Source organism: Pseudopipra pipra, chromosome 1 (assembly GCF_036250125.1).
Source record: "Pseudopipra pipra isolate bDixPip1 chromosome 1, bDixPip1.hap1, whole genome shotgun sequence".
Taxonomy (NCBI): domain Eukaryota; kingdom Metazoa; phylum Chordata; class Aves; order Passeriformes; family Pipridae; genus Pseudopipra; species Pseudopipra pipra.
In genome coordinates this window covers 13,227,250-13,254,586 of record NC_087549.1, presented here as the reverse complement: position 1 = coordinate 13,254,586, position 27,337 = coordinate 13,227,250, and the positions used below count along the sequence as shown (strand labels likewise).

At 36.7% G+C, this 27,337-nt stretch overlaps 1 protein-coding gene across 3 annotated transcripts in view; it reads left to right on the top strand.

Moving 5' to 3' along the window:
• COL14A1 (collagen type XIV alpha 1 chain) overlaps positions 1-27,337 on the top strand; it is a 115,385-nt gene that overhangs the window by 58,278 nt on the left and 29,770 nt on the right. For all 3 annotated transcript variants that reach the window (XM_064645870.1, XM_064645862.1, XM_064645852.1), the window contains exons 20-34: positions 3,228-3,357; positions 4,362-4,484; positions 5,698-5,847; positions 6,494-6,610; positions 8,491-8,637; positions 10,866-10,940; positions 11,535-11,674; positions 12,892-13,015; positions 14,614-14,757; positions 16,709-16,873; positions 18,358-18,396; positions 18,612-18,750; positions 21,614-21,756; positions 22,606-22,715; positions 24,403-24,561. In XM_064645870.1, the coding sequence (XP_064501940.1) occupies positions 3,228-3,357; positions 4,362-4,484; positions 5,698-5,847; positions 6,494-6,610; positions 8,491-8,637; positions 10,866-10,940; positions 11,535-11,674; positions 12,892-13,015; positions 14,614-14,757; positions 16,709-16,873; positions 18,358-18,396; positions 18,612-18,750; positions 21,614-21,756; positions 22,606-22,715; positions 24,403-24,561 (1,905 nt within the window). The remainder of the gene's footprint in view (positions 1-3,227; positions 3,358-4,361; positions 4,485-5,697; positions 5,848-6,493; positions 6,611-8,490; positions 8,638-10,865; positions 10,941-11,534; positions 11,675-12,891; positions 13,016-14,613; positions 14,758-16,708; positions 16,874-18,357; positions 18,397-18,611; positions 18,751-21,613; positions 21,757-22,605; positions 22,716-24,402; positions 24,562-27,337) is intronic.

Sequence of the window (27,337 nt, the reverse complement as noted above, 5' to 3'; positions counted from 1 at the left end):
TTGTCCAAGTTTGTTTTTTTATCGTTTTATGTTTAATTTTATTTTTTATTCCTAGGCCTTTTTCTCTCTTGTTTAAGTGACACTTAAATATTTGTACAGGACAGTCCTAAGTAATTTTGGTTTTCCTTCAGCAGTTTTACTCCTTCCTGAAGTGTCTTATATTATGCTAAAGCAATGTAATTAAAGTTCAAATGCAGAGTTTTCATACTTCTAGTTGACCTGAGCATGTCAACTAGAAGCGCCTAAGAATATTTGCTTTTTAACCTAAGCGCCTAAGAATATTTGCTCTTTTTCTAATACCATGTGATGGTCAAAATTGAAGTTGTCCTGCACAGAAAAAGCTTCTGGTCATCTTGACTTTGGAAAATATTTGAAAGAATGAAGATTCCTGCAGGTACTCTTTTGAGCATATAGGAAACAAACAAACAAACAAACAAAACCACAAACAAACAAACCAACAAGAAACCCTAGCTGTATTATTTTAAGATTTCACAAATTTTCAGATACTTTCCGAATTCTGTGAGACCAAGTGCCTCTTTAAAATATTTTTAAATTGGGGAAATATTAGTTTTGCAGTGCTTGGTTTCCACTAAAACTAAGTTATAAAATTTTGGGATGGCTCTATGTAGATACATTTAAAAGATTAAGCTGTATATTTTTCAAGGGTATTTTCTTACTTTTTAGCCATCTTTCAACTATAATCTGAAAATGAGTTTTCAATGCAGTGGTGTCCCTTTGGACTGGGAAACATGCTTTATGAATTTACCTTGACTATATGTTAGTATAGTATATAATATGGTGGAAAACTTGCACAGTGTAATGGCACAAATTGTACTGTTCTTCTGAGAATAACCCAAAATTTCTGAAATTCAGATCTCAGATTTACTGTTTCAGCTCTCGAGTTCAGTTGGATGGTATAAATGTCATTCTGTTCCAGTATTCAATGACTGTTATTTAAAATTAAATTAAAACTGTCGGAAAGGTATTCAAATTGTGGCTATCAGAAGGATATTAGACCTGATTGAAAACCTCATTAAAGAAAATTATATAACTGTATGATTGGGTAGGTACTTGGCTCTAATTCTACAAAATATTTAATTTTAAGTACACTCCCAAGTCTTATTATCTTTGGTCACCATTCAGCAAACAGGTTAACCCTGTTTCATCTTTGAAATTAATCACATGCCTAAATACTTTACTGAATAAGGAATTATGTAAGATTATACTTAAAATTAAGCACACTTTAAATGGTAGGAATGTATTTTATCATGTGGCTTCAAGCACCTGAGAGGTGCAACACAGATGTCAATAAAACAACACAGATGTTCAGTTTTTAGGGGACTCCTTATATGTTTAAGTACATATTTTAAGCAGAACCCAAAGGTTTTGTGGAATTTGGGCTTAAATGTACTATAGCGTGACGGTTCTGTGGTGAATGCTTAAGTTTTTTGGCTCTGATTTCAGTGATATAAGTTTCAGTTACGCCTCCCTTTCCATAAAAATATTAATAAGTTTTATAATTCTTTATGCAATTGGCTGAAAATCAGGGACTAGAAAATGTAATAGAATACAGAAAGGTCAAGCCCTAAATTGCATGTATGTTCTTGGGTGTGCTGTACATACTGGAAAGATCAAATTTTTTCTCTTCTTTAAAGCCAAAAGTGTTTCTCACTGCTGAAAACTGTATTGGTCTGCAGGAGGTCTCTGATTTGCACATGTGGAAAGGAGAGAGTTCTCAATGCTTGCATCCTCTACCCTAAAAAACCAAAAAAGTTGGGGCTTTTTTTCAGAAACTTGGTTTGTATTTTTTGAGTTTACATATGGAAGAGGGACATGGGAATCTTTTATGCATATGTATTTAGATGGTTTAAGTCCAGTTTTGATCAAAGAATGAAGCACTTCTTGGACAAATCTCAACACCTGTGTGAACTAGATAAATTTCCTTCTTTGTATCACTTGCCAAAACTAGATGTAGTTTGAATGTATCCTGGAGTGTTGAAACTGGTGAGACCTTTCTTTTCTCGTGTATGTGCTTCAAAACTTTGCCATCATCACATGCATCAGTCTTCTTTGAAACAGCAAAATACTTTTATAGACTTAGTTTCTGCTTTTTCCCCCTGAGATTAATGGGTTTAAGGTTCTCTCAACTTCTTGCCAAATATGTGCAGTTGCTGGCTCAGGGGATAGATTCACACTTCACTGTGAATTCACTGTCACTTCCAACAGCATCACTTCAGAGCACAGGTGTTGGTGCAGGAAACACAGGACTAGTTTCTCTTTTTTATCATGCCCACTCCAGGTGCTCCCACTCAGTTGGCTCCCGCTCAGGCTTTGGAGTCTTCTGAGATTAAAATTTTACTGACAATTTAAGCGATTGCAAGGCTTTGCTTGGCACCTCTACCACCAGTATTGTGACACTAGTTTTTGAGGCTCTGGCTAAATACTATAATCTATTGAAGAGTTTTAGAAGTAGCTGCTTATGGGGAAACCTTTTACTGTGCTTAATTCAGTGAGTTGAAACATTTACTCTAGAACACCAAAAACTGCCTGGAGGAATTTCTACAGCTTCTCTACTTCTACCAGGTTTTCTGGTTGGACTTCTGTTGCAGATCTTCCATATTTCACAGCAGTTTGCGATCCTCTTGTACTTGTGGGATGTATTCCTACTCCTAGATATCTGCCTTCATTTGCTTGTTCCCATGAAGCTGAGATGAAGATGAGACAAACGTGTTTTATTCCTGCTTGCTCAGTTCAGTGCTTCCCAATCTCATGAACTGATTTTCCTTCCTTCCAGGGAAGGAGAATTTTCTGTCTCCAAAGAACATAACAATCAACCTTTATTAATGTACATAGCTTCAGAAAATCTAGAAATGTCATAGAATAAATAAAAATAGAGGATATATTTTGTCTGTGCAGTAAAATTGTTGCAGTACTAACTATCCATGTAGTATATGGTTTATGGAGTTGTAGTGGCTCATAGGTTTAATATAAAATGGTATTATCACATAGGCACATTCTCCTTTATATTTTGGTTGGGTACAACAGTAGATCTGTTAAAAGGATGGATAATGTAATTATTTTATTTTACTGTAGAACATCAAGAATATTTGAAAACGCAAGTATACAGCAATGCTAGTGGAATGAAGTGTCAGAGATGATGTAAGATAAAAAAGCTTTTTGGCTCCAGTCATTAAGTTTGGTTGTTTCTGCTTTTTCTGACCCTTCAGGTAATGGTGCCTGGGAGACAAAATACTCTTCTGCTTCACCCTCTGCTGCCTGATACAGAATACAAAGTTACCATAACTCCGATCTATGCCGATGGGGAAGGAGTCAGTGTCTCAGCTCCTGGCAAAACTTGTAAGTACAAACTTTCTGCTTGTCTTTGGCCAGGATATGCATGAAAAAAAGCTTGCTCTTGTTGCCTTTTTTCCTTGGCTGTAGTAATGTATTTTAGTATAAATGTGGGCTTATTTTGCATGATTTATAGAACTTGAACATTATATAAATCTCAGTTGATTGATTTATAAACAATGGATTTCTTCTAACTAGCAAGTTATATTTTATATTCAAATACTGTGAGTTTGCAGAAACCTTTTGAGTAATAAAGCTGGTAAGTCCTTGATAACTAACCCATCAAGGACAAGCAAACTGATACAGAAAATAAACAATGCCTGCTGAGATGATATCAAACCAACAATTGTACGGTTAGATTTTCTTTTGTGTGAGATCATTATTTCCTGAAGGTCATTAGAAATGCTGCTGAAGTTCTTATAAAAATGATTGCATTATTTCTAGAGATCTGACCAAGTACCAAACGATTACTCAGATGTAGTTTTAGTTTCCTCTCTACTGGATATTGAAAAAACCATCTCATTATGCACTACTAGTCATGATAGTATAATTTTATTGAATTATTCTCCTAATTTACATAATTTCTGCCTAAATTGAAGTGCTATTTGTGCAGAGACTTAAATCAGTTATAAATCATTCCTTTGATTCCATTTGATGCGATTAAGTGTTCAAAAGAGCATGATTTATGCATTAAAAACTTTAGTGCACTTGGATTGGAAGAAACTATGCAATATATAATTATCTCTATTTTACATTTTTACCAAAAAAATAATTTTTTTTAAATGTACTGACAAAGTTTGTAATTAATTTAAAAAATCATTATTGATCCAAGTTTGTAATTAATCCATTGAGGTAATTCAAAGGATGACTTTGATTAACGGTTTCACCCTGGTAATTTTACCTGTAAATCTGAGAGTACTGGGTATCACTTTTTTTTTTCCATGTCTTGATTTTTCTGTATGTGCTTGTATGAGATAAACTTGTAAAAGTCCAGTTTGGTTTCCTTTTAGTACCCCTGTCTGCTCCTAGAAATTTGCGTGTCTCAGATGAATGGTACAACAGATTACGCATCAGTTGGGATGCCCCACCATCAACAACAATGGGTTACAGAGTTGTCTACAAACCTATCAACAGTGAGTTCTTAAACTGATTTTTTTTGGTGGTTGCTTCTGACTGTACAAGGTCTTGACGTCACCTTTTGCTGAATTTTGTACTTAAATCTATCAGTTACAGGTACAGCCTTGAAAGTGCCATTTACTTAGGTGTCTTGAGTTTTGGATATGAAAGTTTCATAGTCACAGAATGATGCAGGTTAGGGGAGATCTTTGTAGATCGTCTGGTCCAACTCCCTGAACAAAACAGTGCCAGCTTGGAACAGGTTTGCTGAACTTTATCCAGTGGAGTTTGTAATATCTCCAAGGACAGAGATTTTAAAACTGCTCTATGCATCTCTTCTAGTTTTTTACTAGAAGTCACTGTGGAAGTGTCTTTCCTAATATCTTCCCATCTTAAGGCTGATCAATCCCAAGTCTTTCAATCTTATGTCATTTTACCATGACTATTTTTTTCAGAGACTATCTTTGCTCTCTTCCTGTTCCTCTCTTCTGTGTTCTATTCTTCAACTTCCTTCCCCTCACAATACCAAGTTTTTGTTTCTTCCCAAACACTTGACATTTTATTCATTGCCCATTTTGTGTGTGCTGCATCCTTTGCCCACCTGCACATTGCAGCTAGATAAGGCAGCCAAATTCCCTCAGATTTCTTTAGAAAAGCAGGGTCCTCTATTGAGAGCAAAACACAAATATGTGACCATTAAGGGACTAAAACACTGTCCAAAGACAATACTGCTGCCTGGCTTCTGAAGTGTATCCAGAACAACTAAGGGAGATGACAAAGGAGCTGTTTGCTATTCTGATTTGGGAAAGTTTTATTCTTTTCTATTTTCATTATCATTTTTGCACAGTATTAAATGATGCTGTTGTACAAGAACCCCCGAGAGACTGTATTGCTGGCTGGCATCTGCTGTGCCCCCTGTTGGTCCTGGCACACCATCAGACTGAGGAGATCTTTGGCTGCCTATTTAGAGCAGTAGTAACTGGGTGAAGCAGAACAAAAGGGTCTTAACAGATGCCAGTGTCTAGCTCTGCCTTAATGAATCCCACTGCTGAATTTCCCAAGTGTGTTGTGTTTTCTATACATGCAAGGATTGAGGAGAATGTCTTTGTTTTTGTGTATGATAAAAAAAATGGGGCCAAAAAATAGCAGTAACTTTAGGAGCACAATTTTTGGATGTATCTAATTCAGTGGACGAGCAAATGATTTTCTAATTTATTTCACTTTTTGCAGTTCCTGGTCCTGCGCTGGAGACCTTTGTAGGGGATGATATTAATACCATTCTCATTCTCAATCTCTTCAGTGGAACGGAGTACAGTGTTAAAGTATTTGCTTCGTACTCAACAGGCTTCAGTGATGCCCTAACAGGCGTAGCCAAAACCTGTAAGAATGATTTCATGCTGTTCAGATCTCTACAGGCTGCTTTTTGTTATAACTATGGGTTTGTGCAGCTCCCAGAAAAAATTTTCACAGGGAAGACTTACTCAGTTATGTGCAAATTGTTTTCCTGAAATAAAAGTCCCTCTTTTTATGAGACTATATCAGGCTTTAAAGTGATCGACTAGATATTATCAAGACAGAGATCACAAAGTGGGTATTATTTATCAGCCAAAAATATATTTGCCTAATAGTAGATAAAAATTTCTTTAATGAAAGGCTATCTATTTTTTTTTCTGGCTCCATATATATAATATTATTTGGTCTTTATGTATCTAAAGCTCAATTTAAAATTGGATTTTGACAGAAACGCTGCTGCTATTATGATACTTTTATACTTATTTTTAGTAACTGAATTTTTTAGCAGTGTTCATTATTTAGACTTAACTAAATCAACTAAAGTTCCAAACTTTTGGTTTAGGGGTTCACTTTTTTAAAATTCTGTCTTGGATTTTCTTGACTTCTTTTAAGCAGTTATGAAAATTATTTGTTAAAAATTAATTGGCAATGTGTTTCACTATAGTTATTTTATCATTTTTTATCTATGTATATTAGAGGCCTAAATCTAATTTTTTTTATATTTAATTTTCAGTGTACCTGGGTGTGACAAATCTGGATTCCTATCAAGTCCGCATGACTAGTCTGTGTGCTCAGTGGCAGCTTCATAGACATGCAACTGCATACAGGGTAGTTATAGAGTCACTTGTGGGTAAGTTACTAAATAATTTGATAAGCAGCTACAGCCCAATGCAGAGATCTGAATTGCATAGCTAAGAATTTGTGTGCAGTCAGACCTGTAGAGTGACTCCTGAAATACTGGAAATGACAGACAGAAGAGAGTTGTGTACACAATGAAACTTTCAGGAGCATTTCTGTCCTTTTACATCAAACAGATGTTGATAACTTGTGATTTTTATGGAAGGGACTTTGATCTGTTAATAGAAGATAGATGATCGCCTGAGGTTTTCACTGGTGTGAGGAGCAGAAGATGGATAAAGGATAAACTGAATACATCTAAGTTTGTAAATAAACCATCAGCACCAGCTTTGTAGGATGAGGAGGGCAGAAGGTTAAGGAAAGCGCTGATTGAATCCAGAACATGCTCACAGAGTCAGAACAATGTCCAGTTTTGTCTATTCTCATTCTGTTGATTGTTCATTTTAGCTTGTAGTAAGATTACTCATCTGGACAAACATGACCTATTTTTATGTAGCCACACAAGGTGTCCTGATGCTTTTGTCACTGACTATGTAGAGGTTAGATTGCAGTCTCTTCCATCTCACTTATTCTCAGGTGTAGCCAGAAGACATTATGGGGATGTTACTGTTAGAGCAGACTACCTCTCTTATCCCAAGGGGACATCAGTGATATTTTAAATGGTGATAAATTGAAAGCTTTGGATAACTTGAGAGAAGTGCAGTTAGTAACATTTAATCGCATGTATTAAAGGTACCATGAAAAATAACACGGATTTGGTGGCAAAGAAGTAATGACCTTTCTGTGGCATGGCAAGTGGGTGGCAGTAGGGTTTGTTTGAAGGTCTGGAAAACAGACAAGCTGTTCAGATCACAGAGACCTTGGCTGGCACAAGACAGCACAGACTTCCCTCTGGTCTGGGAGCTAGCCAACATTCTGCTTTCTTCATACAGAACTGCCAGAATTGTTTTAACTGAGCTGAAAGCATCTAAATGTGAGCAGAATGAGGTAGAGTGTGAACAAATGTTCCTTATTAGCATCTGTCATGATGGGATTTGATTGTCAGATTGTGTGTGTGTCTCGTTCAGGGAGCGATTATTATTATAATTTTATAATAGTATTATTATTATTATATTATAATAGTATTATTTTTATACTAGTGTAGCATCTGATTAACATCAGGTGTTTTCTCCTTGGCAGTGAATGACTGTTTGGCATTTTTTGTATATTCACTGTAAAATGTGAGATCAGTTGCTTGTATTTCACTTCATTCTGCTACAGATTTTGAATTGTGCTGCAAGTTTTAATTCTTATCATTAAAACATGCCTTATGCTATTTCCAGTACCCTAGCCTTTTCCATTGACAGCATGCTTTCTAATTCAGAATTTAGCAGAATTAATTTTGGAACCATGTAAACACTATTCCTTAACCATCCTGTTAAGTGGTTACTAGTAGAATACAATATCTTGTTCAGTCTCTCTTGCAATTACTGAGCACATTACAGACTGTGAGAAGCAGAGGCATTGACAAAGGTTGCCATAGAATTACATAGTCCAGCAATTCCTCATTAGAATGATAATTTAGGACCGGATTCAAAGCCTATTGATGACAGTGTTAGTGTTTTTATTAACTTCAGTGCATGGGCTGAAATTCATCTTTTTTTCTTGAAGATGTTTGACACGTTTCTCAGCTCCTATTTATTATGAAGAATTAAATTTTACATGAACCTCTGCACAGAGGTGAATTTCTAAAAATAAGGCAGCATATAGTTTATTAATTTATGTCAACCACTTGCCCTTCATCTGCTATCACGTCCTCTTCTTATTTAGGATTTAAATTACATTATTCAATAAAACAGTAAAGTATATTAATGGTTTCTTTTGTAATTCCAGATGGAAAACAACGAGAAGTAAATCTTGGTGGAGGGACACCTAGACATTGTTTCTTTGAGCTGATGCCTGGAACTGAGTATAAAATCAGTGTTCATACACAGCTTCAGGAGATTGAGGGCCCTGCTGTAAGCATCATGGAGACAACATGTGAGTAAAATAGAGCAGAGTGCAGCCAGCAGTGATAATGCTTCATTGCTTCTCATGTTCTGCCCTTTGCCCACAGATGTGCTACATTATGACTCCTCCACGGAAGTGCAGGATTCTTACCCCACTGCTGTGAATTACTTGTGAAGTCACATTCACCAACTGTATTGTAGTTCTTAATGAGAATGGAACAGGGAGGGTTTAGCTTTCTTTGTAAAAAGTCCCACTAGGGGATACTCTGAATATCTGTGACTTCAGGGAAAAAGTACAGAAAAATGAAGTAAACAGAGAAGGTTTTATGTGCTGCAGCTCTTGTGATTTAGTAAAATTTTACCAGTGTTTGAATAATTTACAATTAAATGGGACGTTGATACACAATCTACTTAAGTATTTTAAAACAAACCAACCAACCTTTTTTATTATTATTCTCAGTAACACATGGCTAAGAAACAAAAAAACCCACATCACAACTATTTATGAAGGCAATATCTTGCTCTTATGAGTTCAAAATACTGCAAAACAAAGTACAGGAATAACAGAACGAATATTTCAACATTGTCTTACTTTTAACCTGTTTCCAGTCTCAGTGGTACCCTTCTTCTCATACTGTATTGCTATACACCACAATGCTGTTACCTTTCTCTTGGGATAGATAATGTTTATGCTTTTCTTCCTTTCCTCCCACACTTCTGATTTCACATAGCAAAAACCTGCACAGGTGCATGATTCCACTTCTCAGTTGTCCAGGGCTCATTCTCAGGGCAGTGAGGAAATAGCCAAGCTTCTCCAGCTTTTTTGGGGAGTGCATTTAGGGTGCTCTGCAGTTAAGGGAGTTAGGAAGCATGAGGAAGAACACACCTTGGCCTACATGTCCATTTAAGAAAGATGGTTTGTGATGCAGACAAATAATTGTATCACTTCAGAGGGAAACTCTTTGAAGAAAGTAAGTCTTCAGGGTGACCTGTACTTCTCTGGTGCTGAGAGCAGCCTTTCAAGTCACGTTACAGCAGTTGTGACCCTTTCTAAATGGGTCTGGTCCTGGATTGCTGCGACCATGGATGTCCTGGGCATTGGTTCCTTGTAGGTGTTTCAGTCTTAGCCCTTTATGTTATTGAACCCAGTGGGAAAAGCCCCACCAGTTGCAATGGAAGTCCACTTGGATGTGGACATGAGGATTGTAATGAATCCTGTTTGCACTAATTTTTCGGAAATGTAGGTGTCTTTTCTCAGACTGTCATATCTACCTCTTATCAGTTGTTTATAAATGTAATTTACGTGTTATAGCAAATAACAAGTTTAGTCTTACTTGAAGGACTGATATTCTGTCACCTGCAGCTTCTTATGCTGAATGCATTGAATAAAAACGGGAAAAATCCCTTGAACAAAAGCAGAAGCTTTTCCTTACTTAGAGTTGTGGAAATCAATGCATGTGCATATTATCTCTGAGAATTCAGCTGGCCTGTATTGAAAGGCACGAAATAGAGCTCTTGCATTCAGCAAAGCTGTCAATCTGATTGAATATTCAGCTTGGTCTCTGCAAGGTTGTCATACAAAGTTAATTTTCAGAAGTGTGAAGGACGTTTTCAGAAACTCTGTATAATAAACTTAGTAGAAGTTGCTGCAGGCAACAAAGCCACAATCCTGTAGAGTTATGGTTGGAGCTATGTTTCTAGCTGGAAACAACAAGGTCTTTCACCAAATTCAGAAAAATCTTGTTCAGAGCAGACTGTGATCTGCTCTGAGTGCAGGCACTAGCTTACTTTTGTACTTTGTATTGTGGATTGCAGGACTAATACTTTCTTCCTTCCAGGGTGCACAGAGACGTACCTTCTGTTACTGAGGACTGGTTGTGATCAGAAAAGGAAAGGACACTGACCTTTTAAAAAATGAATTATGGATTCTAGGTCAATAATAGAGCTGTCACATGGTCTGCTACACTGGGGAAACTTAAAAAGGGGCAGTTCCAGTAGTAGTTCAGCTGTATCATTGTATCATTCACATTGAAATGCAGCCATTAATTGTTTTGTAATAGTAGTATCCTTTCTTGGGTGTTCAGAAGAGGAGGACATTACTTGCGCACACTCACCTATATTTATTTCTAATTGCATAACCAGTGGATTAGAGATAATGAATTTTAAATGTGGAGAGGAGTAGAAAATGCTGTGTTTATTATAGATAGAATATATTGGGCTTTTAAGCATGCTTGAATATTCCTTCTTTTTATTCTCCAGTACCATTTCCAACTCAACCACCAACAACACCTTCAACACCACCTCCACCACCTACAATCCCGCCTGCAAAAGAAGGTAAGTGCTGCATGTGTGAGTTTATAGTAATTTTAAGGTGTTGATGCAATGTTTTTCTGCTTCTGACAGTATTTTAGACCTGTGGGGAGTGGATCTTAAAATGCATTTGCTGCAACAACACAGAGGTGGGTGAAACTTGCATTGCTCCTACGTAGTGCAGTCGAAGTGCATTAGATACTACAGAACTTAGGGTAACTTTTTGAATGGACTAGTTTCTCTTTGGGAACTTCCGCAGTCAAGATTCTCTAATCTTGCTTACTGTGTCACACTAGGAGTCTGGCATTGTATAAGTTCATGTGTGAGTTTACTTAAAAATCTAAACAAAAATAAAAATGGCTAGCCAGACTTTAAAGAACCACTTGAAGTATATTCTGTGATAGGATCTGTCGGCGCAGACAATTCACCCCTTGCAGAGCTCAGCTGGTTCTACACCTGCACTGCAGTCAATGCCAGCAGGTCTGTTTGATAAAGCATTATTAACTAACATTAAACAAGGGCTTTTCATGACAGTTGCATTTTCTTAAGTGATTTATGAGATTTTGTGAGGAGTTAAGGCATTGCTCTAATTCAAAAATTTTTGCTTTTCTTTCTCAGTGTGCAAAGCAGCCAAAGCTGACCTTGCGTTCCTGGTGGATGGGTCATGGAGTATTGGAGATGACAATTTCAATAAAATAATAAGCTTTCTCTATAGCACTGTTGGAGCTTTGGATAAGATTGGTCCTGATGGAACACAGGTAATCAAATGTAGAGAGATGAAGGGTGCGTGGACTTGGCAGGTTATTTTAGACTAGCACCAGAAGTGAAATGAATCAAAAAGTAAGTGACATAACTTCACAGATCTTGTGAAAATATAAACTGCTTAAGGATAGTATCTTTTTTCAATATCTTTTTATGCACAACATATGATAAATTGTATGATATGGATTTTGGTAGCATGAAGGCTAGGTATAATTTCAGTCTCCTCTAAATCATTACAATGACAATTATGTTGTGTTAATGCTTTTGGTATTTGTACCACTATGGTGTTGATTTCTAAATAAGCTAAAAATGTCATTGATAAGGAAAAGTAAATATTCTTTTATTTAAAATCACATGCTCTACAGAATCTACAGTGCTTGAAATAAAATACAGTGTTTACAATGATGGTTCTATTTATGTATTTGTTTAGAGAGATGTTTGAATCTGCTCCAGAACAAATTATTGGCAAATATATTACTGTTGTATTACCTGTATAATATGTCGTTTGGGATCGCATTGGAAAATTAATTTCAACTTTTCCAAACCCTGAAGAATACTTAGTTTTTACTGTTTCCTATACATCTATTTTCCAAGAATATAGTTCATGGTGCTTCAGAAACCTAGGCACAAGCTTAAGCATAATAGCTCCTTTTAAATCAGAGGCACTATTTATAGAATATGAAATTCAATGTGTGCTTTGTGAGTTGTAGGGGTTTAGTGTATTGAAATACAGGGTCTGAACTCATGTAGCATTGTATTTGAGAGAGGCAATATTTCAGAATATGTTCTTGAATCTTTCTATTACTTGCTTCAGTCTTGCTCCCTAGCTTGAGTTACTTAAGTGCAGCTATTAATTTGTGGAGACTGAATAAAGTCCCTGCAGTTCTGTATATGAATAACTGTACATGTGTGAGCAGCTGTAACCAGGATTTTGCTTTGGGGCTTGATTGCGAGTGCTTTGCCAAAGAGGGTATTACTTTTCTCATCCTGTTTGCTGCAAAATGAAACCAGAAAGTGTTAGATGGTTGCCAAGGTTTCAGAGAATAAAATTGAACTTTATTTAGTGAAATCTTTCTTAAAGAGAAAAAAAATCTGGCTTCAATTGAAGGATGAAGCAAAGTTACAAGATAAATCCTTGTTTTAAATGCTCAGATTCACTTTTTGCTTATGCACTGGGTGGTGCTTTTGTAATGAACATCTTCTGTATGCACAGGTGGCAATAATTCAGTTTAGCGATGATCCCAGGACAGAATTTAAATTGAATGCATACAAAACAAAAGAGACTCTTCTTGAAGCTATTCAGCGAATAGCCTACAAAGGAGGAAATACAAAAACAGGTGAGAAAGGTCATGACTGTGAGGCAGATTTTCTCCCTGCTACTCTCTGTGTGGTATTTCTTTCCCATTAGTTAAGTGGTTTAATTAATCAGTGCAAAACCAGTGAGAACATGATATGTCCTCACTGGAGATGAGAGGTTGGGCACGGAAATTAGAAAGTCTTTGCAATCTGTAGTTTATGCCCTTCAACCCCTACTGGTGCACTTTGACCCCACTGACCAACAGTGATGGCAAGGATCAGGGAGGCAGAGAGGGACAGCTGGGCAAAAGCAAATGACTCTGGGGACAGTGGAAGGTGGAACGGGGAGTAATGTGACGTCAGCTTGGCAAGTGGATAGAAAAGTGGGAGGGGAGAGAGGGTGGGAGGGAGTTTGCAGAGCATGTCAAAAACTGGAGAGAGTGGAGGGTCTGTTTGGTTATAAGCCAGGTCGGTTAAATCTCAGTGGGATGTTTAAGACTGGGTTGGGGGAAGATGTCTGTTAACTGAATGAGGTTGCATTTTAATTAATCCCTTAGGATAGCTTTCTGATGTGAAGAAATTAAAGATGAGTGCCGAAAGGGTTAAAATCTGTTTTCGTTGGAAACCATGTGTTTTATTATTCTCAGACTGCACAGAAATTTCTTGCAGCTGTTGCATTGCATCCAGTCTCAGTATTATCAAAATAACACGTTTTCCATCTACTACAATGGCACTGTCAGTTGTTATGTGGACTGTGCCCTACAATCCAGAAAGGAAGGTTTTGTTATCTCTAACCCAGCCAGCAGCTGAATACCACACAGTGCTCACTCACTGCCCGCTCCCCCCACCCCCCATGGGATGGGGAGAAGAATCAGAAAAGGCTAAAACCTGTGGGCTGAGATAAGAACATTTTCATAATTGAAATAAAGTAAAATATAATTATAATAGTAATGAAAAGGGAGATAAAAAGAGAGAGAGGAATGAAACCCAAGGAAACCAAGTGATGCACAGTACAGTTGCTCACCAATCACTGACCGATGGCCAGCCCATCTGAGCAGTGCTTGTCCCCTCCTGGCCAACTCCCCCAGTTTATATACTGGGCATGATGTTTTATGGTGTGGAATATCCCTTTGGCCAGTTCAGGTCAGCCGTCCTGGTTGTGCTCTCCCCAAGTCTTGTGGTGCAGCTCCTCACTGATAGAGGCCTCACTGAAAAGGCCTTGACTCAGGGTAAGCACTGCTCAGTCACAACCAATACATCCGAGTGTTATCAACATTATCCTCACACTGAATCCAAAACACAGCACTGTACCAGTGACAAAGAAGAAACTTAACTTTATCCCAGCTAAAACCAGGATACCCACACATTTCATATTCTTGATCTTCACCTTCTGGATTGAAAAATGGATGGCTGAAGCCATCAAATTTTCAAAGGTTAGGGTCAAAATTAAACTTTTCTAAATCTTGGCTTTAATAACTACAGAATGCACTAATTGACAGACTACCCAGGACCCAGCAGATTTCTCTTTTTATTTATGTCTAACATAAATAAGTCTGAGAAGATATGAGAAAGTTGTAAGTAACCAATAGAAACTGCATTTACATTCAGTGAAAGTATATTGTCAATTTTTGTGTTTCAGGCAAAGCCATTAAACATGCAAGAGAAATCTTGTTTACTGGAGAGGCAGGCATGAGAAGGGGCATTCCAAAGGTTTTGGTTGTCATTACTGATGGGCGATCACAGGATGATGTGAACAAAGTCTCCAGAGAAATGCAACTAGATGGTAAAATGTGTAGTTTTAAGAACTACTCACATTTCCTTTTTTTCTCATTAATTGTATCTCTGTAAGTGTGGGCATGAGGTAAGCGTAACTTTTCCTCCAGGAAGATTTTCAAGTTTAAAGAAAACAGCAATTCCTGAGAAAGACAGAATAACACTAGGATGTGGTTACATTCTGGATATATTTGGTAATTAATGGCATTAGTTTTAATTTTGGCAACAGTGCTAAAATCATGTGGTAGTCAATGGAATTGCTCCCAGGATGAAGAATTTGGGGAATATGATCCTGAGAATCTGGATTGTCATCTATAAAGTGTAGTCTTGTGGTTACAAGCAAACTGAACTATTTTGTTTCCTATATAAGAGGTCCTTTGAAAATTCTTTCATGTGTTCTTTTACTGTTTCTGATTGCTCTCATGTTACACTAATTACCTTTAGGAATTTTTTTAAAGCACTGATTTTAGAGCTTTAAGCGGCCGCACTGTGTTGTGAGTCTAAGTATTTAATTGTTGTAGAGATTTGTGTCAAAACCCAAAGGGCACAGCGTGCCACATGGAACAAAACTAAAGGTTGGAAGAAAAAATCCGATCTGCCTATTAATGTGAAGCAATCTAACAAGAAATTACACTTGTGCTTTTTATTTGCTTTTAACTTTGAGAGCTGTGAAGTTCCCCGTCTATATCATGGATTCCTGAAAGCCAATGTGATCGTCCAGCTTGTCTGCCTACTCGTTGTGTTGCTAGATGCTGAGTGTAGTGCCTTCATAAATAAAGCGTATTACAAAATAGTAGAGTTCGAATAACTTGTTTTAAGTAGCAGTAAAGAAAACCCTGTATTTGTGAATAAATTGAAGTCTATATCTAAGCTGAACAAAAATTGTTCAGCTCTCAGGTAAGTCTTGCAGTTGCATATATTAATTATTAGACTGGCAACAGCCTTGAGAGGGGAGGGTGTATTGTGAGGGTTTAGGTGCTGACTAGGATGTGTCACCTTGGCAGATGAGTTCCCCTCTCCATTGTCCTCTTGAGTGTGCTGTGCAATGAGGCTGCAGATAGGTTGGAGCAGGTACTGACTTGTATGTTTGACAGCAACTGGCATGAAGAGGTGCTGATCTTGGATGAGACATGAAGATATTGTTGTAATTTATTAGGTCAAAGTTTTGTTATGCTAAAAGCTCTGCAGAAGGTGATGAATGCCCCGGGCTTCAGTCAAACTTAATATTGCTTGACTGGAGTAAGTTTGGGACTGAGCCATACAAGACCAATATGTCATTAAATAGATTCAGCCTGATGTAGAGAGGTTTTTTTTTCCTTCATCTTTTATGGAAAGGAAAATATTGAAAAACTTTTAGCTATTTTGCTGCTCCTGAAACATATAGGATACAATTTCCATTTCATTTAAATCTTTGAAGTCAGGCTCAAATTTCGAAATATATTCATGCTGAATATATAGAACAAATTCAACCAATGCAGTTAAGTTGTTGATGAAATGAGAATGCATTTATTTCAGTGTTCACTCATGAGGCAGCAGTGGCTGAAATATTATATATATTAATATATGAGTCAGAAAAAAATCTGTAAAGGACCTACAGGAAATTAATTTCTCTGCTTTGTATTTATTATATACTTGATACATGGATATTTTTGTGTAGGAAAGCATTTAAACATATGCTAAAACTTTAAACTGCTGAGTAGTCATATATCTTCAAGAAAATGCTCAAGGTTTAACTTTACTTAACTAATTAAGCATAAATAACCAAAAGAAATATTTCACAGAGAATATATTAGCTTTATTTTAGATTATATAAATGAATTTTCTTGTGCTATAGGATAATAATAAAACGTCCACCTTTGTATTTAATCAGGAAAGGAGCCAGTGCAAATACAGTTGTATTCATATTGTATTTGCACTCTCTTAATGAATGTCTCACAAGACTGTTCTTTTCTGTTTTACAGGTTTCAGCTTTTTTGCTATTGGAGTAGCTGATGCCGACTATTCAGAGTTAGTGAATATTGGCAGCAAGCCCAGTGAAAGACACGTCTTCTTTGTGGATGACTTTGATGCCTTTACAAAGATTGAAGATGAGCTGATCACTTTTGTTTGTGAAACTGCATCAGCAAGTTAGCCACTTTGATTTATGTTTGCTTCTAAAATAACTGCTAAATACTGGGGGGGTTGTAACTGATAATTTTCTATTATGAGGTATTCTTGATATTTTTAATATAATTTACTGCTGATGTTATAATTCTAATGTTATTTCCATAAAAGATTAAGGAAATGAAGGTGTTGTGACTTCAAAATAATTAAGGGTTGTTTACTGTAAATCCAGAATGGAGCCATTGGTTGTCAAAAATTTATTTCAGATGTGAAACAGTTCAGAATCATAAAAGGTTAATATATTTTATTTTCTAGGCTACTTTAACCCTCTCTAAGAGTTAGCTGCATTCATTATTACTCCAGTCACATGGTTAATTTATCAGTGGAGAACCAATCATTCATGTTTGTATTATGAGAGAAGGTAGCTGAGTTGTAGCCTAAGGAAAAGCATGAAACACACCCAAACTCTGAAATCTGCAAAAAAAACCTCATTTCAATCTCTTTATGAAAATTAAGGGAAATATATTCTAGAGCAGCACCTAATGGTTAGAGGTCAATAATTCATATGCTTTTAGGTGTGTGCTCACAATATATTTCCTTGTATATAAGCCAGGAAGTACAGGAATTTGCGATTGTGAGTTCTGCACGGGGTTGTGAGTTATCATGAGACTCTTGAGTTATCAGAGCTGGTAAGCACAAAAAATGTTGCTTCTGAACCATCAATTCTGAGATTTTGACCATAGAGAGAATGTTGAACATGAGAATACTCAACAGTAGCATTTATTGGTCACTTGTGCTTGTATTCTAGAAGTGATTTTCAAATATGAATATCCTGGGGTGCTATCTTTGGTTGACATACTGCTTCTAGGCCTATTGATTTTCCAGGGCACCTTTTCTGAAAGAGATTAGCGTGTGCTCTTCCCTGCCAGAAGAAAAGTATAAACCAGACTTACAGCTATTTAAAATGTGTGCACACATCTTAAGGACTGTGTGCAATTCTGGTCTCTGTTGCTCATGAAAGCTACTGTGGAGTTTGAAAAGGTACAGAGAATGCCAGCTGTAATAACTGAACTTGAGATGGGGTTAGGCTGGAGAAGCTCACAAAAGGAGAATTAGGAAACACTTGGTTAAAACCCAATATAAGACATACTTTTTTTTTATGCAGCAGGCAGTGAATTTTTTTCAACAAATTTGAATTTGTTGAAGAGATTGCGAAGGCAATTTCTTAGAAGGATTAGACAAATTCATGGATGAGAAATCCTTAATAGGATATTATATGGAGCACATAGTAATGTACCCCTTAATATCTTTGCTGCAACCCTTGTGGATCCCGAGGAGTATCAACTGAATGGAGTGGTCAGGTGGCCAGGTTTGCATGCCCTTCTGAAACAGCATCTCCTTTTGCTGCTGTTGGGGATGGAGTACTCGGACAGGGCTGAGTGAATCATTGTTCTGACCCAGTGGGACATCTCTTGTATCCTTAAATATATTTTTTCTTCTTTTCCAGCCTGCCCATTGGTAGTTAAAGATGGCAATAATTTTGCAGGTACAGTATTTTTGTGTTAATTTTTGTTTCTGATTTTTGGAATAATTTTTATTATGTGATTTTCACAATACTAGGCAATAAATTTCCCTTCATGCTAACAGGTATTAAACGGTTGGTGAATGAAACTCTTTGATACAACTGGCTTTGTCTTTTTTTGTTTACCGTAATGCAGTATTAATTTAAATGAATAAAATATATGTTTTGATACCTTCCAGGATTTAAAATGATGGAAATGTTTGGTTTGGTTGAAAAGGAGTTTTCCGCTGTGGAAGGGGTTTCAATGGAACCTGGTACATTTAATGTTTACCCATGTTACAGACTGCACAAGGATGCCCTGGTGTCACAGCCTACCAAGTATGTATTAACATGTAAATACTCACAAAAAACATGAAAATAGTTTTCCAGTGCAGTCAATTATTCATTTCAGGGACTAGTATTTTAAGTCAGAAGAGCAGAGGCACTAGTGTATATCTATGTTATACTGATGAATAGGAAGAGTGTCTGGTGTCCTGAGTCCTCAATCAGTTTAATTCAAAAACAACTGTAGGTAAAAGTAGGTAAGCCCACTGGCTACTCTGGGTTTTCCACATAAGCCAGTTTCAGGCTTGTGCCAGCACCCACCAATCTCATGCAGGCATAGGTCTGGGAAGATTCCAGTGTGTATTACTTTGTGAAAGATGCCTCTGGAATGCAGGCTGAAGTCTCATGGAGTTCAGAATGTCTTTGAAGTGGGAGTCAGAATGAGAACCTTCTTTAGCTGTCCTTGGTTACTTTTACTTCAGTCTGTGTCCATTCACTGGTTACAAAGGAAGATTATCCCTTTATGCTGAAGTGAGTCTGTGTGAACTCCATCTAGTACCTTCCTGGGAGGAGGCACATATTTCAGTCACAAGGACTGTATCATGGGAGAGTTAAGGCAATGAGGAATCCTCCCATTGAACTTTTACAGTCTTTCCTCAGAGAGGAAGTGATGGAAACTCTTTATTTCTTCGATGAACAGTGTGTATGTTTGATATGGTTTGAAGCTGGCTCCCTGCCAAGTCTCCAAACCTCACCACAAAAAGTCCCCCCCTAGACCTCAGGGAGAAGAGGGAAAAAAAAAACCAAGAGAACCGAAACGAGAGAGAGACAACTAAAGCAATATATATAAATATATTTACACTTATATTACAGTTATATACAATTGAAATATATATACAATTTCAAATGGAAAAGGGAAAGGGAAGGGGGAAGGGAAAAAGGAACACAAACAAAATAAAATATACACGATCAATAGCCCAAGATCTAGCAACTAAAGGAATTAGCAAAAGAATATCTTACTACTCTCCTTGGGACAACAGAAAGTCATGCTGGAACGATCGCCGGCAACCTCCGTCTCCCAAGGTCGACAAGGCCTTACCAGGCCTCATTCCCCAACATGGCAGACTCAACAGCAGGGAACCTGCACCTCCAAAGCCGCTGGAAGGAAAGAGAGCAAAGGCGTTTCCTCCTTTCTTCTTATACTCTGGCTTACGTAAAAATCGTAGGGAATACCGGGTAAATCTGGGCACTTCCTTGGTTACAAACTGGTCACCAAGGAAGGCCCAGACTAAACTACCACAATGTTGTGTTTCGTTCCTCTCAGTCCAGTCCCTCACTTCTTATTAAGTGGCACCAGAGAAAAGCAGTGGCTCTGTGGATTACACATGGGAAGGTGTAACAACAAGTATTCTTTAGCTGAGATAAATAAGAAAGAAAAACAGTGGGAAATGACATTGAAGATTTATATTAGATATCATATCAGTCTTTTTGTGTCCCAGTTGGAGCTATACTTCCTGGGGCTGTTTCATGTTCTTCATGTTTTGTTTCCCTCTGGGCCTAGATGGACTGAGATGTCAAGGGATTAGCATTTCTCACTTCTTTTTCCCTTTCTGCTTCTTTCTAATTGGATCTGCTGCATTTATATGCTATTCTCTAGCTGCCACCCCAGCCCAGTCTTACTGCTTCATAGGCTTTCACTCCTTTTCATGGTTCAGAGAACACCTTTCTCTTGATGATCTGCAGGTATGTCTGAATAATACCACTTGGCTTTGTCGTCTCATTTATGCACTGAATGTCGTTAATGTTATTCTCCTTTTTGAGCTCTGAATCCCCAAACCTTGTGTTTGACCCACCCTGCTTATTGAATTGTCTTTTATTCATGTACAGTGGACACACTGTAAGGCTTTTTTCTTTTACCTGTTGATATCTCTCTCTTTCTCTGTGCGAAGTGGGCAGTGTAATATCACTTTTGATCATCTACTGACACTGTGCAGAATATATTGATTATATATCACATCTGTCTCCCTTTTCAGCATGATTCATATCTATATACATCTTATATGTGCCAGAAGCACTTTAGAAGGAATGGGATGTATTTAGGGAAAAGAAATTGTTTAAATAACTTCTTCAGGCTTCTTTCAGATCCCTTTGCTATGATTTTAAGAAATCAGACTAATTAACATTTTAAAATACAGTCAGTTGTTTCAGACACTTGTCCAAACATCCCACTATGGGATTTGACAAGAAAAGGTTAAATTAATTGGGAAGTACTAAATAACAAATTTTTGGAAATGACATAAAATAACATATTTCTTTTATATCATAAATTTCTTCTCTCTTCTGAAAAAATTCTAGGAAACCAGATTGTATTTCTGTATGTGATCTGTTTTGACTTCACTTTCTTATGTATTGGCTTTGAAATTTATAAATTCTGTTTCCCATATTTTATAAAGCTTCCTATAACAGTCTGTCACTCCTAATTTTAATCCATTTGAAACAGTTTAATGACAAAAGGCATGTCTATTGAGATTGGTCTTCCAAGCAATTTCTGTTTTCATTGTCTGTTGAATCAGACAGGTGCAAAGGTCTTACTGTTTTTTAAAAGCTTTTAATATTATTAATTTTAGCTTTATTTCCAACTGAGCTCTGATTTTATCTTCAAATTAAAAAAAATGTTAATAATTAAGGACAATTTTGTAAATGTTAAGGGAAACTATAACTTCTCCTTTCTTCATAAGTATTCTTTTAGTAGTTGTCAAGTTGAGTAGATTTTGTAAACACTTATTCATATCACTTCTCAGTCTTGATTTCTAAAGAAATATACAGAGTAATAAAAAGCATGTCAAGTGAACATCTGATAAGTAAATAATCAGATTTAATGTTGTTTCAGTTTAAAAGAACACTATTTGTCTTACAGGTATTTGCATCCTGAAGGTCTCCCTTCTGATTACACCATCACGTTTCTCTTTCGTATACTCCCTGACACACCTCAGGAGCCCTTTGCTCTTTGGGAGATTTTAAATGAAGGATATGAACCCCTGGTTGGAGTTATTTTAGATAGTACGTATTTTGTGTTTTATTAGTGACTTTAACTGTACAAATTATTCATTCTGTGACTAGATTTATTATTGCCAATGTTTCAATCTGCTGCAAGAAAAACTACCTGAATCCAGAAGGTGGTGGTCTCTAATGCCTGGTTTTTAGATTCAATTTAACTGAGTTGAATTTGGAGTTAGAGTCAAATTTTGAGTTAACTGCTTTAAACTGCGGCGAACAATACTGAAATCCAAAGAGCTGAACTAGATGTAATTTGATGTGAGGTACTAATTTGCTTTTAAAAATTCCAGTGCTCTGAATCTGATTCTAATTGAATCTATCTTGATATATGCCAGTGGTACACTAAGTACACACAGAGGGAGTGCAGTCTGGTGGATAGCAGACTTAGAGTCATGAACCCTTGCTGGCTCTTCATTTCTATTTGATTTGACTTTGACAACTGTAAAACAGGGTTTATAATTCAGAGGGTTTTCATATTTACTATTGAAAAGATGAAGATACTCTGATAGCTGTTCTTCATAGCTGCCAGTATGTCACCTTGAAATAGGTGGGAATTAAGCATTTAGCTGGCTTGAGGATGTGTTTTTCTTGTGCAAGTCCTGCAGAGAACTAGTAGGACCAGGTAGACATGGGTGAGGTAGATAAACAACTACTGTCCTGTCCTTCTTGTCAAATCAGGGGACAGCATTGCTCTGATACAACTTGTTACTTCCAGGTCAGTATATCACTTATGAATGTGTTCTACTGTCATTTGAGCTGTCATCTTTGGTCTGCTTTGTTAAATGCAAAATTGACTCTTTCAAATCTTGTATAGGCCTTTAACCCAGAGCTCTTAATTTCTGTCTCACACAGATGGTGGTAAAACTCTGACTTTCTTTAACTATGACTACAAAGGAGATTTTCAAACTGTGACTTTTGAAGGTCCTGAAATAAGGAAGATGTTTTATGGGAGTTTTCATAAGGTTAGTAATTGTAATAGGGGAAAAAACCTACTCTGAATAAAGTTTTGGGAGTTTTTCATGTTTTGAAATCATCTTTCATGAGATCAACTGGTGCCAAAAGGAGTGTATTTTGCATCTTGTACCTTACTATCGTAAATCTCTTTGCAATATTGGATTAACATAAAGCAAATCATAGTTTTTATCATGAAGCTGATGTGTTCAATTTTCATCTCATGCCTTGTGCCTGAACTTTAGAGTTCATTTAAAAACACCTGCCTTGAAAAGTAATTTAGAAATAAATTGGCATTTCCTTTTAAGATTTGGTTTCTCAGTATCATTCAAAATAAAAAAGTCCAGCAAAAAAAAATATCCTTTTTTCATTAGAGTTATAATTTTTAAACAGATTTTAAGGGCTATGCCATATTTAACTTTTCTTGGCTGTTAGAGGACTTGTAATGTTCTTTCTGAAAGCAGGTGAAGTAGTGTTGGGATTGTAGCATGTGTTTGTTGTGAAGGGTGCTTTTGTTGTTCACTTTTATTCCCGATGTTTGTATCTTTCCGAAACAAAAAAAAACCAAAAAAACCAACCAAACAAAAAAACCCAGCAAAAAATAAAAAAAAAGGGACTGTGAATTAAGGTGATAGTATTTACAGAGCTTAACTTTTCTGTACTTCCTTTTCAGTCAATAGAGCAAGAAAGGGAAGGTAGGTCAGGGCTGGTGTAAAATTCTGACTTTTAATTTGTGGTTTGGAGGAATATATGAGGCTCTAGGAAATTCTCCTCTTAAGCATTTTTCTGATGTTTGAATGATGATTTTTGCAACCACGTTTGAAAGGCGCAAGCAAGGCAGATTTATAGTAACTTTTCAGTTATTTAGTTACAGCTGAGCCCGGAGCAAAGCAGGACTCCTTCGTGGCATTTGGTCCTTGGGCTCCGATCTACTCATAGTGTACTGTTGTAGGGAAGATGCTACATTTCTACCAGCAGTTCACCTGGTCTCCTCCTACCCTAACCCCATCCCCAAATTGTTCTTTCCTTTGCTTAACTGAGAGATTGCTCATGACAGGACTCTCTGCTGGGAGTGGCTTTGCTCAGCAGAAGGGACCACTGAGTGTGATCAAGGCAGAAGGAAGGTACTTGGTCACTGTGTTCTTTCTGTACTGCATTTGGTGTGATTTGATTTTTTCAGTGTAAAAACTTCACTAAGACAACTTTTGCTGCGTGGTAAAATTTACAAACTAAATTTTACTGTTCATTTTTGGCTTATGCAAGTGGCTGGCTATAAAGGATGTCTTGGCGAAATCCAGTGCTTGATAGCAGGATCATACAAAGTCCAGGAATTATTACTGACCACATAAATCAAGAGTTCTGTGGGATCTGAGTTGTATATGAACATTGTGTAGATCTTTTGTTGGGGATAAATTATTTTCTTACTGAATAAATTCCGTAAATTGACAATTTTTATGCAGATATTCCATACGTAGAAAAATTAACTAAATTCCTTAAACAGATTAAAATCAAAGACTCATTCAGGTTGGAAGGGGCCTCTAGAGGTCATCTAGGTTATTTGCTATGGATGATTGTATGAGTTTCATTAGCAAACATGGAGTTAGGATCTCATTTCAAAAAGTGCCCCCTTTTCCCAGGAAAGAACACATATATCCCACATGCTCCTTTGTATGTTAAAGCATCTTTTCTTTTGCTTAGCTGCATGTTGTTATCAGCAAGACTACAGCCAAGATAATTATTGACTGCAAACAAGTGAGTGAGAAGACCATTAATGCAGCAGGGAATATTAGTTCTGATGGCATAGAAGTACTGGGGAGAATGGTGAGATCCAGAGGACCGAGAGACAACTCTGCACCAGTGAGTAGAACAATAACAATTCTTTAAAACATTTAAAATATCCTTAAGAAAACTGTTTGGGATCTTTGCAGTTAGTTTTAATTTGAAGACAAGTGAACTCAAATTTTAAATAGTAAAGTTTCAGCGTTTCAGAAATTCTGCAGAAGTCTGCAGTAGTTGTCACTTTGAGCAAAATCCATTTTTGATTATTTTAATAAATGAAATCACGGGATCATCATTGTTCAAACATTGTTCTCAAACACATATGTAAACACAGTTGATATGTTTAGATATGACTTGTGTTTCAGATTTCATTACGTAGAGTAATACAGTATATAACTCTGTTGCCTGGAATAATTTAAACTTTGTTTTGAGTGATAACTATTCCCCATGTCTCTTATCCCCTCTTACTCTCTGTTTGTCCCCTAGCTCAGTGTCTGCTCAATTAAATAATTGAACTGGTTTGGCACAGACAGTCCCCAAAGCAAAAGCTCTCATCTTAGCATATCTAGCTCTTATATAATATAAAAAAATTTAAATGTGAAAGATCTCCCTCAAAAATTTAAGTACTCTTTCATTCCTCTGAAATTGTTCTCCTAGAAGCAGTAATTGATTATTCTGTTTGCATGACAACCAATGAGAGTGTTTCCATTTTGTTTCAGATGTCTTAAAGAAGATTTGTTTGGGGTTTTTGACTTTTTCATTGTGTGATACTGTTCGCTAATTTTCTTTGAACTTTCTTGACCCTAGAATGAAGTTAGCAGAGAATATGAACCTTGAACTCAAGGCTTGATTTGAATAGGAATGAGGTTTCAAAAATGTATTTACTTGTTAATATATGAAAATACTCTTGTTTAGTAAAAAATAAGCCTTCAGAATATATTTCTGTACAAAAAAAAAAGTGCTTTTAACCTTCAAACTTACAGATAATAATTATGTGAAGCCTGTAAAGACAATTACATAGAGAAACCCTTGTAGTCACATTCCAGTAGAAACAGAAAAGGGCAGACTTAGGAAATCTTGGAATTAGAGAAGGCTTTGTAAAGAAGTGGAAAGAAATGGTGTCTTTTGTTAGAACCTAAGAATCTATAAAAGAAAAGTCAGACTGCCCACTCACTGAAAAATTTGATTTTGTTCAAATGAACTGTAAAACTCATGTAAGACTAAAAATATGTAGCTGAGGATGAAAATTCTTTATAGTAGTGTTCAGCTCTCTTTGGGTATTACCACATATACCAAATTACAAGCAAATCAAGAAAGTACCCAAATACCATTCTCTAAAGTCTCCATTCTGCACAGTTTATTCATCTTGAGTAGGACTTGTGTGAATGGTCACTTTTAAGGCACAAATGAGTTGGTTTCCTAGTCCAAATATTGAAGGACATCAAAGGACTCTAGTAGGAGGCAGGATGGAGATTCTTCTCACAACAAGTAAACTTCTTAGTTTTAGAGATACTTATTACATAAAATAAAAACAAGCAGACAGTTATTTTGGAATAAAATTGTGGATGTTTTGTTCTAACTGTATTCACATGTTTAGCATTGTTGGAATGTTTTTTAGAGTATTTTTTAATTAAATTAATATAGTGCAATCACCTGAATTTTGCCAAACATTTCAGTTTTGAGGGAATGTAATTGTACTAGAGTTTTTTTCCCAGTTATGCATATGGTGTGCAACAGTAAAATGAACATGCAGAAATAGAGATAGATAAGACAGAAAGGGCATTAGACTAAAGGTGCCTAACCCTTTTAACATTCCTGAATAGTGAAGCTTCTCTGCATTAGACATTCCAGCTAGCCAGAGCAATGAAACCTGACTGTGACATGCAGCAAGTAATGTTTTTTATTCCTTCAGTGAGATTTAATGAAAAGTTAAAAAAGTAATGCCTAGTGCAATCTGCTGTTGAAAAATCTTTGCAGAGCTGTAGCTTTGTTAGATGATGATAGGTAGACTTTTCCATCTCATTTTACTGATTCTGCTTGGAGGGCTGGATATTTAGAAAGCAAAATCACTATGAATACAGAGAATTATAAATAAATGTTTAACACTAGCAAAGAAAGCTTTGTTTTGTTATTTAGCTTGAGTCAGAGCAACCCACATAATATTTTAAAATAAGAATACTGTGTCATTCAACATTTGGTTAGTGAATACGGCAATTCAGAAAATGCCTGTTTACTCTTTAATTTACAACATCATATTTTATCTCTATGGATCTCTAGATTGTCTAGTCCAGAGAAAATGAAAGCGTATACACGCCTATGTAGGACTGTATAAATTTAGCCAGTACTGTCAGCCTTCCATTGTTCAGGATAAGAGAATAGCTTGAGATGGACTGGGTTGTGGGAAAAAATGGCAATACGACTTCACTTCTGAACCCAGGCTGCTTTCTGCACAACCAGCTCACATGTTGCTGCACCCCTTTCTGAGATGTCTTATTGGCTTAAGTGCAGTAACATGCAAATGCCCAGGGTCATTCTGAGTCCCTGAACAGTGTCTTCATGCTTGTTCACAAGCTAAGAAATCCTGGAATGGGTAGCTTAGAGATGTATAGCAAAGAGGGAGGCATCTTAAGTGGCTCCACATGAGGCCAGCTTGCATTTGACATAGACAGGGACACAGACTTGCTGGACTCAGAGTGGATCTCTGTGGACCCAAACCAAGGGTCCAAAAGCTGCCTTCATGCTGCACTTCAGCTGTTTGAGGTGTTTAGCATGGACCCAGCTCATGTGAGTATGCATCTACAAACCAGCTAATCCGCTGTAAGGTGAAGAAAATGTCTATTTATGTGAAAGTATG